The sequence below is a fragment of the Rattus rattus genome, chromosome 2, assembly GCF_011064425.1.
Source record: "Rattus rattus isolate New Zealand chromosome 2, Rrattus_CSIRO_v1, whole genome shotgun sequence".
NCBI lineage: Eukaryota > Metazoa > Chordata > Mammalia > Rodentia > Muridae > Rattus > Rattus rattus.
In genome coordinates this window covers 569,353-580,281 of record NC_046155.1, presented here as the reverse complement: position 1 = coordinate 580,281, position 10,929 = coordinate 569,353, and the positions used below count along the sequence as shown (strand labels likewise).

General features: G+C 49.2%; 1 protein-coding gene across 1 annotated transcript; it reads right to left on the bottom strand.

The window, feature by feature from the left end:
* Positions 1-2,585, bottom strand: LOC116894801 (cytochrome c oxidase subunit 8A, mitochondrial). The gene is made up of 2 exons (XM_032896462.1): positions 2,392-2,585; positions 1-328 (listed from the first exon to the last, which is right to left on the bottom strand). Exons 1-2 carry the CDS (start codon positions 2,503-2,505, stop codon positions 233-235), a joined length of 210 nt encoding a protein of 69 aa, XP_032752353.1. The 5' UTR covers positions 2,506-2,585; the 3' UTR covers positions 1-232.
* Positions 2,586-10,929: the final 8,344 nt, after the last annotated feature.

Below are 10,929 nucleotides of genomic sequence, written 5' to 3'. Positions count from 1 at the left end.
TGGAGCAAGGTTTAAATAGACTTTATTGTTACAAAGGGGGACCCCATCAAGCAGAACCAATATATGTGGTCCCAGTTGTCACCATGGAGACATTGAGAGGTCATGATTGCAGAAGAGGTGACTGGAATTGAATAACATGATCCCAGGGTAAGCCAGCCAGGAATGCAGGAAACATGATCAAGGTGGGCTGGCAAGAGTGGTCTAGTCAAAGGATGAGGGGAAGACGCTCCCTTCACTCCCGCTTCTTGTAGCTCTCCAGGTGTGACAGGACCCAGCCCGCAGGTAGAAGACAACACACGAAGCAGGAAGTGAGCCCAATGGTGATATCCTACATAGAGCACAAGAAAGAAGGATCCCTCAGGGCAAGGATTCTGTAGGCACTTCCAAGTTCTGGTAGTCCGTAGGCATGGGGAAGCCCTTCAGTGAACTAGACTAGGCAGATAAAGTCCAGCAGACCCACACTAAAGAAAACAACTTGGGCCTGAGGTCAATCCCCAGCACATAAGAGGGAGACACAGACACAGAGAAGGATGGAGGGGACATTATGTCAAGCCCATTTCAGCCTTGAAATAAAGGTCCTTGGTTTTTTAAAAAAGATTTATTCATCTGTGGGGGGAGGGGTACACAGGCAGGAGTCTTACTATGTAGCCCACCCAGGCATGGGCTTGAACCTGAGATTCTCCTGTTCCAAATGCCCCAGTCCGGGAATTACACTCACATACCACTATGCTTAGTGGTGTATGTGGGGGCAAAGGCCAGAGCTTGATGTCTGGCATCTCACAGAACAGCTCTCCAGCTCAATTGTTTTTTTTTTTTGTTTTGTTTTGTTTTTTTTTTTTCGGAGCTGGGGGCCGAACCCCGGGCCTTGCGCTTACTAGGCAAGTGCTCTTCCACTGAGCCAAATCCCCAACCCAGCTCAATTGTTTTTGAGACAGGTTCTCTCACTAACCCTGAAGAGCTCACTGTTTTGGCTAGAGAAGCTGAACAGTGAGCTCCAGGGAGGCCCTGCCTCTCCCCTACCAGCACCAGGCTAAAGACTAACTCCTGCTGCGGGGCCAAACTCAAATCCTCATGTTTGTCAGGCAAATACTTAACTAGATGAACCACTTCCCCGTGTCCTTGTTTTTTGTACAGTTTCTTTGTTTTTTGTTGTTGTTTTGTCTGTACAAAACAGGGTTTCTCTGTGTAGCTCTGGCTGTCCTGGAACTTAACTCTGTAGCCCAGGCTAGCCTTGAACTCAGAGATCCACAGCCTCTGTAGCAGAGGTGCTGGATTACAGCACGGGCCACCACTGCCCTGCTGGGTTTTTTGCATCTTTTTTTTTCTTTTTTTTTTTTTTTCCAGAGCTGGGGAGCTGGGGACCAAACCCAGGGCCTTGCGCTTGCTAGGCAAGCGCTCTACCACTGAGCTAAATCCCCAACCCCTGCATCTTTTAAAGATGTGTTTTAAAACATATATTTTAAAACACATCTATATTTGTGTGATGCATGTGTGAACACTGATATGTGTTTACATGCTTGCCCAAGGCTAGGAGAGGATGTTAGATCCCTTCCACCTGGAGTTACAAGCACCTGTCTTGTTACATGGGTGCTGGGACCCAAACCAGTCTTCATGAGACTATGCAACAAATGCTCTTAAGTGTTGACCCACCTCTCCAGCTCCAGCTTGTTTTGAGGATCTCCTTATGTTGCCCAAACTGGTCTGAACTCCTGAGCTCTGTCTTCATGCCTCAGCCTCCCACTAAATGGGAGTAAGAGAGGGCATGACTTGGCTGTCACTGTTTCTTCAGTGGCAATGCTTTGGTACTACCCCTAACTTAATGCCCGAATGTCTGGATTCAGGACCCATTGTCACTTAAAACAAAAGAGCTCAAAAAAGCGAGTGATGAGGGCCTGGGCTGCGGTGTAGCTTTTTTGAGGGAGTACTTGCCTAACACAAAGCCCTGGGTTTGGTCCCCAATACCACACAAACCAAAACTGGTGGCACATAACTGTAATCCCAGCACTAAAGAGATTAATCGGTTCAAAGTCAAATATGGCTAGCCTGGGCTACATGAGACCCTGTCTCAATAAATTAGTTTTGAAAGTAAAAATTGTCCTAATATCTAAATGGTCTTACATTTCTGGGAACCCCAAAGACGTGGTGGGTACTCTGCACCCTGCCAATTACTAGGCATTTCCTCCCACGCAAAAAAAATAAAAGAGACCGGTTTAGAGAGGCCGAACAGCGAGTAAACTGACCGGCTGGAAGTGCCAGGAACTTGGGAAAAATAACTAGGGTTTAGGAGCAGTCGAGCAACTTGTCTCATCCACGCCTTGCAGACAGGCCCAAGCCAATGTCGCAGGCTACCCCAGTTCGCCCACCTCCCCGCTCCCGCTCCGTCCCGCTCACCAGGACCCCGAGCTGCTCCCGCGGCGGCTTCGAGTGGACCTGAGCCCGCGGCACCATAAGCCGCCGGGCCGAGCCGGTCAGGCTCCTCAGCAGCAGTGGCGTCAGGGCAGACATGACGGCGCGGAGTGACCAAGGACAAGGACCAGCCGAAGCCCAAGGTCAGGAAGTCAAGATGGCCGCAACAGCCAGAAGTTCCGGCGCTGAAGTTGATAGACACCTCAGCCCGGAAGTATTTCGGAAATGACGTCAGGACAAGTCCTTGGCCCGCCTGGGCTGTTTATGGCGCGCTCCTCGAAACTACCAACCAACTTTATCCTACCACAGATGGGAGGAGAAATGAGACACTTTTGTCCCGCCTCCACTCCTCGAGAGTGACACGTATAACCACCCAATCACACAAGCGAGAAGTCTATTGCGTTCTTAACTCCTCCCTCCATTCATATAACTAGGATTCTCTCTCTGCCAGCACTCAACTAGTGAGTCCAGCTTCATAACAGTACGCCTCTAGTTTTAAGAACATTATTTTACTTTATATTTTGTCTGCATGTGCATCTATGCACGACTTGCATGCAGTACGCAGAGAGGTCAAAAGAGGGTGTTGGATCCTCTGGAACAGGAATCACAAGCAATAGTGAGTAGACCTGTAGGTGCTGGGAACTGAACTGAACTGTTCCTCTGTAAGAGCAGCCCAGTGTTTTTAACTACTGAGCTATCTCTCCAGCCCGAGACTCCAGTCATTTACTATTATCCTCTCAGACACCCGTTTCCACATAACTGTTAACTGTCCTTAACTTCTGCTTCTCTCCTTTTATGTGTGTTAGGATAGTTTTGGTTTTTTAAGGTCTCTGGTAGCCCAGGCTGTCCTAAAACCATATAGATAAGAATGACCTTGAACTCCTGATTTTTCTGCTTCTACTCCTATGTGCCACCATGCCCTTCTCCCTCTTTTCTTTATCTGTGTTCCTTTTGCCTTTATTCCGTTTCCTCCCTTCTTGTTTTACTAAACAAATACCTGACCAAGTGGCTTCCCATTGCTTTCTAGACCAGTCCCAGATCCTAGGTATGGCCACTCTGTCTTACTTTTTTTTTTTTTCTTCTTTTTTTTTTTTTCAGAGCTGGGGGCCGAACCCAGGGCCTTGCGCATGCTAGGCAAGCGCTCTACCACTGAGCTAAATCCCCAACCCCTCCAGATTTTGGACTTTTTACATTGTACCTAGGACACCTTTTCTACTGTCCTTTCATCATGCCTGCTCAACACCCTGATACTGATATATGGATACAAATTACTATATTCAACAATACTCGGCCCCAGTGGTGGGCCAGGAACTGTTCTAAACAATGTACAGAACAGGTAGACAGGGTTCTTCTCCTTCGGAAGATTAACAATAAGCAAACATTTATCTATGGAAAAAATAAAACTGCCATATATTGTGGGGTATGACAGTGCACACCTTTAGTCCAAGCACTTAGGAGGCAAAGGCAAGCAGATCCCTATGAGTTCCAGGCCAACCTGGTCTACATAGTAACCAGGCCTACATAGACCCTGTATATAAATAAACAACAGAGTTGTCTATTAGGCAGTCTTTGGATGCCACCACCTTAGGAAACTTGGGCTGACCACTCCGGACCTTTGCCTCTTCCACAGTCTGCAGCAGCTATGGTAGTAGGAGCCTGTCACAGGGTGGGTCTCTATCCAGACAACTTAAGGCAGCGGCTGTCTGGTTACCCACACTGTCTCCCAAAATCTGTAGGCACTTGAATGTATTGCCTCAAATAGGCAAAAGGCAAGGTAGGAACGGGGTAGGGTGAGCCTTAGGGCCAGGACTCTACTAACCACTCTCGCCTGTCTTCCTCACAGTACCGTGAAGCTAGCTGCTAGTGCTTCTGTGATGCTTCAAAATAGGAAAACAGGCCACTCAGGATGTACAGCCAAGAAGCTGCCAAGCAGGATTCCAGAGGAGGTCTGTACCTGAGGCCACATAACTGCACACCAGCTGGAGCAGAGAAAGGAGTCTCTGGAATTCAGGAGGGGCCTGTCTGTTTAAACTAGGTCTTATGTATCCCTGGCTTGAACCCCTGGGTAGTACAGGCTGACCTTGAACTTCTGATCTTCCTGTCACCATCTCCTGACTGTTGGGATTACATGCCTACACCACCAGGCCCAGTTTACACAGGGCTGAGGATCAAACCCAGGGATTCATGCAAAAAATTTGACCAAATAAATTATACAACCCTAGCCCTTGAGTTCAGAGTTTTTGTTTGTTTCTTTGTTGTCAGATATACTGAGACAAAACTGGGCTCCATGGCCCAGGTTGCCTTCACACTGGTACTCTCCCCCTGCCCCAATCTCCTGGATGCTGGAATTACAGGAATCCACTCTCCAACTTCAGGAGTTCATTTTACATTCAAGGTCAAAAGTGTCAAAGTCTGCGGCAAGGATGGGAGCATGGAGGAGAGACAGGGAAGGCTCTGAAGGGAACCCCAGCTGCTTGGATGAGGTGGTAGGGGAAGCAAAAGGTGACAAAGGATCTAGGGTGTCTTAGAGGGCAGCTGTCTTGTGCCTCCTCTGGTGTGTTCCCCAGATTAACCTGGTCTAGGTCTATCCTTAGTCACTAGGCCCTGCCTTTGCATTTCCCCTGAGCCCTGACAACAGCCTTGGATAGATGTCTCTAAATTCCTCACTTCCATCCCTTGGGTCATGGTTGGAGTCGCTATCACTGGGAAGAGGACTGGGCAAGGCCATTCCTGCTGGCTTCTCAGGCTCATTGGGTTCTAGGAAACAAGGGAATGCTTTCTAGCTGTAAGCACAGCTAGGAGACAGACCTGGGAACACTTTAGGAAGGCTTCATGGAGATTGGGACTTTGAGATAGAGTGCTTTGGGCTCTGTGGCAGGGTTTCCTCAGGCCCCTGTGACAAGGCTTGTCTTAGAACCAGTAGAACCAGAACCTGAATTAACACCAACAGCTCTGCCTTCTTTATCCCCTTTGCAGTCAACCCTTTCAAAAAAACACCCGGGACAATAATTCTTCTACAGGAGAGGTGCAATGGGCCGGCAAGATGGCTCAGTGTGTAAAGGTGCTGCCAAGTCTGGTGACTTGTTTGTTCCCAGGACCCACTACCACAGGCTGTCTTCTGACCTCTGTATATATGCTATGGCATGTGCACTCACACACACACACGCGCGCACGCACACACACACACACACACATACACACACACACACACACACACACACACACACACAAATTTGATTATGCTTGGCCCATGGGAAATGGAACTGTTAGGAGGTGTGATCTTGTTGGAATAGGTGTAGTCTTGTTAGACAAAGTGTCACTGTATAGGCAAATTCTGAGGATTCCTCCTGCTGGAGACACTGACTGCTCTTCCAGAGGCCCTGAGTTCAAATCCCAGCACCCACATGGTGGCTCACAACCATCTGTAATGGAATTCGATGCCCCCTTCTGGCACTCAGGTGTATGTACATGCAGATAGAGCAGTCATACATTAAATAACTCATACATTGAGGGCTCCTGCTATGTTCAGGCTCCACCCAGTTCAGAAGACAGACTTTCTCCTGGTGCCCTTCAGATCAAGATAAAAACTCTCAGCTTCTCCTGCACCATGTCTGCCTGTACACTACCGTGCTTCCCACCATGATGATAATGGATTGAACCTCTGAAACCGTAAGCCAGCCAAAATTAAATGTTTTTTTTTTAATTTATTTATATGTAAGTACACTGTAGCTGTCTTCAGACACACCAGAAGAGGGCATCAGATCCCATTACAGATGGTCGTGAGCCACCATGTGGTTGCTGGGAATTGAACTCAGGACCTCTGGAAGAACAATCAGTGCTCTTAACCGCTGAGCCATCTCTCCAGCCCCAAAATGTTATTTTTTGGGTTTTTTTTTTGTTTTTTTGGTTTTTTTTCCGGAGCTGAGGACTGAACCCAGGGCCTTGTGCTTGCTAAGCAAGCACTCTACCACTGAGCTAAATCCCCAACCCCCAAAATTAAATGTTCTTAAGAGTTGCCTTGGTCATTGTGTCTGTTCACAACAATGGAAACACTAACACACACACGCACACACCTGCAAATAAATGTAAAATAAATAACCAGGCATAGCCACATGAGCCTGTAAGTCTAGTAGTGGGTGGATATGGACAGGGGCCAGACAGCCTAGATGAATGGGAAAGCTTAAGGTTCAGTGAGGGGTCCTGTTTCCATCTTCTGACCTCCACATGTGTGTAAAAGTGTGTGTACCTACACACGTCTGTGCATAAACACACCCTAAAAGGGGCTGGGGTTGGGCTGGAGAGTGGCTCAGCAGTTAAGAGACTTCTTCCACAAGTCCTGAGTTCACATCTGTAATGGGATCTGGTGTGTCTAAAGACAGCTACAGTGAGTGTACTCACAGTTAAATGCACAATATTTAGGGTTAAATCCCTAGTGATAAAAGTAATGGACTGGAGAGATGGCTCAATGGTTGAGAGCACTGGCTGATCTTTCAGAGGACCCAGTTCAATTCCCAGGGTCCAAAACTGGCAGCTCACGACTGTCTGTGACTTTGGTCCCAAGGGATCTGATGCTCTCTTTTGGATTATGTGATCACTGCACAAATATTGTGCACATATGGACATGTATGCGAAAGTCCTACACACAAAGTTTCTTGTTGACTTTCTTTTCCTTCCTTCCTTTCCTCCTTCCTTCCCTCCTTCTTCCTTTTTTTTTAAAGATTTATTACATATTAATATATTGTAATTGTCTTCAGATATACCAGAAGAAGGCATCAGATCTCATTACAGATGTTTGTGAATGACCATGTGGTTGCTGGGATTTGAACTCAGGACCTCCAGAAGAGCAGTCAGTGCTCTTAACTGCTGAGCAATCTCTCCAGCCCCTTCTTCCTTTTTTAAATGAAGGTCAAACAGGATAGAATATACCTTCTTTAAGGAAGAGGCCAGTCTGATTTACAAGCCAGCCAAGACTACACAGTGAGAGACCGCTGTAGGGGGAAAGCAATACTAATGGGTCTCATGAGCACTGTGTGAAGACAAAAGGCAGACATCAGAGCACGCACTGCAAGGCATAGCGCTAGGACATGACCACAGTCCTTGCAAGTGGGACCAAGCCAGAAAGACTACCTCAAGTTCCAGACAGCCTTGGCTGTTTAACAAGATTGCTCCCTGCCCAAAAGTAGGTAGGTAGGTAGCCAGGTAGGTAGGTAGGTAGGTAGGTAGGTGGGTGGGTGGGTAGGTGGGTGGGTAGGTAGGTGGGTGGGTGGGTGGGTAGGTGGGTGGGTGGTGGGTGGGTGGTGGGTGGGTAGGTGGGTGGGTGGGTGGGTGGGTGGGGTCGGGTGGTGGTAGGTGGGTGGGTTGGGTGGGTGGATAGGTGGGTGGATGGGTGGGATGGGTGGTGGATGGGTGGGTGGGTGGAGGTGGATGGGTGGATGGGTGGGTGGGTGGGGGGTGGGGGGTGGGTAGGTAGATGTTGGGTGGGTGGTAGGGTGGGGGTCAGTTGGGTGGGTGGGCAGGTTGGGTGGGTGGTGGGTTGGTAGGTGGGGGGATGGGGGGTGGGTTGGTTGGTGGTTGGGTGGGTGGGGTGGGGGTAGGTAGGTGGGTGGGTAGGTGGGGTGGGTGGTGGGTGGGTGGCAGGTGGGTAGGTGGGTGGGCAGGTGGGTAGGTGGGTGGGTGGGTGGGGTGGGTGGGTGGGTGGGGTGGGTGGTGGGTGGGTGGGTAGGTGGTGGGTGGTAGGTGGGTGTGGCTCAGTAGCTGGGGCTAAAGCTCAAGCTGATAGAATGACTGTCTAGCATGCACCAAAAAAGGCCATACTCTCTAGCGCTACACAAACCCGAGTTGGTAGCCCATACCTGTAATCCCAGCATTTAGGAGGTGGAGTCAAGAGACTATACCATCCTTAAGTATGTATCAACTTTCCAATAAAATAGGGATTTTAGATGGGTGTTTTTGAAATTTTTGTTTTGGACCTGGCTGGTCTGACATTTGCTATGTGGACTCAGTTGGCATCATATATCATATTTATAACAATTTTTCTGCCTCTGCCACCCAAGTGACAGGGTGATAGTAATATATACCACATCAGGCTTTGTCATTGTTGTATTACTTTTCTAGCTGCGATGAAACACCACGACCAAGGCAAGTTAAGAAGCAGTTTATTTGGGCTTACTGTTCCAGAGGGTTAAAGGCCATGAAGGTGGAGTAGAGGCAGCAGGTAACAGGTGTGATGGCTTGAACAAGGCGAGAGCTTCCCAGAAGCAGGGATGATGGTGCCTAGCTTTCAGAGTTCAAAGCCTGTGCCCCATGACACAGTTCTTCACACCTCCTTCACATAGCCACAGGGCACCACTCACTGGGGACCAAGCATTCATACTTGAGCCTATGAGGTACATTCTCATTTAGACCATCACGTCTGGCATTCTGGGTAATCTGTGCTTGCAAGGACAAGGAGCACCATTCCTCACCTGTGATTGCCCATCAAACTGATGGCTTCTACCCCTCCCCCTTCCCAATCCAGGACAGTAGGGAGAGATGCCAGGCCTTGGGGATGGGCAGAGCAGCTGGTCCACTGCCCTGCATCCGCCTTACACTCTTACCCTCAGTGCCTGATATTGATACCAGTAAGATATATATTGACCAGGTGATACCCCGTGTCCATTCTAGCTGGCCCTAGACACCACTGGACAAACAGCCAGGAGAAACACCAGGTGACCTTTCCTCCAGTTTAGAAGGGCTTCAGCCTAGCAGATGCTGAGGTTGCCACCACAGCAAAGTCCTTTTGCTGCCCCTGCACATAGCCACCTCCCTGACCACCTGATCCGGAGCTGCTGAGGACCTCAGCTGTAGCTCTCCAGTCTGCTCCTAGTCTCAACTCTCCTCAGCATGTTGAATGGTACAGACATGAACCCTAGGGCTGGCAGAAAGAACCTACGCTAATCTTTAGGAACGTACTCTGAGGTTCTCACTGATGGTAAAGGTGTCTGGTCCTCCTTACATCCAGAGGAAACTAACTTTCTAGGTGAGTAACAGCAGGAGACACCAGGGCAGTTTCAGGATATGCCCAACATAGGGCCATACAACGTCCTGGCAAAATCCAGCAGGAGGGGGTTGGGGATTTAGCTCAGTGGTAGAGCGCTTGCCTAGCAAGCGCAAGGCCCTGGGTTCGGTCCCCAGCTCTGAAAAAAAAAAAAAAAAAAAAATCCAGGAGGAGGCAGAGAACAGGGCTTAGCTCTCAGTTACAACAGAGCTGGTTTAGGAACCTAAGGAGGCAACAGAGAGCAGAGTGGGGTTGGAGAGGGGACAGTGACTTAGGGTCCTGGAGGTGTTTGCTCTTCCTGGACACAGCTGTCACCACACTCCAGGTATCCTGAAATGGCTTGACACATCCACTGGGTAAGCAGTGAGGTGTCAGTGCAATGGCTTCCCTCTGGCAAACATGGCTGTCTGGCCTGACAACCTAGGATGGAGACTAAAGGAATGGGAACAATGGGGGAACGGGGCCCCCTCCTACACTCACGAGCTGCAAGCTGAAAAGAGGACATCTTGCCCTGCTAGCCCATGTCCAGGCTCTGCCACTTTCTTTAGGGAGGGCTATGGCAAGCAGCTTTACCTTTAAATTCTACCAGCTATGGGACAGGACCCTAAAGGATAAACACAGTGACGTGAGCAGAGCATTCTTGGGCGAAGTCTACCCTGAGTATGTCTGGTCTCACCAAGCAGGTTCCCCACCACACACACACACACACACACACACACACACACACACACACACACACACACACACACACACACACACACACACCACACACACACACACCCCACAGTGCCAAAGGTCAGTAGTCCTACCAGACTGAGGCTGCCACACTCCCCTCCACATTAAGCCTAGTCTTAGGCAGTAGAAACAGCCTGTGTTGCTCAGGGATAGAGTATCTCAAAGAAACCTTTAAGCTTGGCAGTAGTGACAAGGGCTCACAACTCACTGACTTCCAGCCAAGTGAAGCTGGCACTACAGCTGGAGGGACCAAGCAGCAGCCCCAGGAGCTATACCACACATGGGAAAGGTGGCAAAATGGGGTACCAATGGCAGCTCCCTAGGCCTCAGACTTGTGCTGACAGGCTCCATTGTTTCAGCACCACTTGCCATCCCAGGCAAGATGATGTTCATTCAGAGAAAATCACCTCAGTTTAAGTCAGATGTGAAGACAAGCTGAAGGGCACCACAGCACTTGGGTGCTGGAAACAGGACTGGTATGAGTTCAAGGCTAATCTGGCCTACAATGAGTGCAAGTCTGACCTAAATACATAATGCCATTTTTTCCTTGAAAAAACAAAACCAAACCCAAGGACTGGGCTTGTAGTTCCATGGTAGTGTACCTATACTTAGCATGGAAACTGCCAAGTTCCATTCCCAACACACACACCACACCACACACGCACACGCACGCACACACACACAAACTTGAGGGGCAGAACACTCATAGGCACTGCACCAGCCATGCCCTGGGCAAGCTCCCATTTGGGGGG

Bases quoted from the DNA above. Each gene is read 5' to 3' on its own strand.
- LOC116894801 (XM_032896462.1), bottom strand. From the start codon at position 2,505: ATGTCTGCCCTGACGCCACTGCTGCTGAGGAGCCTGACCGGCTCGGCC. The intron at 329-2,391 runs GTGAGCGGGACG...TGCTCTATGTAG, and splicing joins GGGAGCAGCTCGGGGTCCTG to GATATCACCATTGGGCTCAC.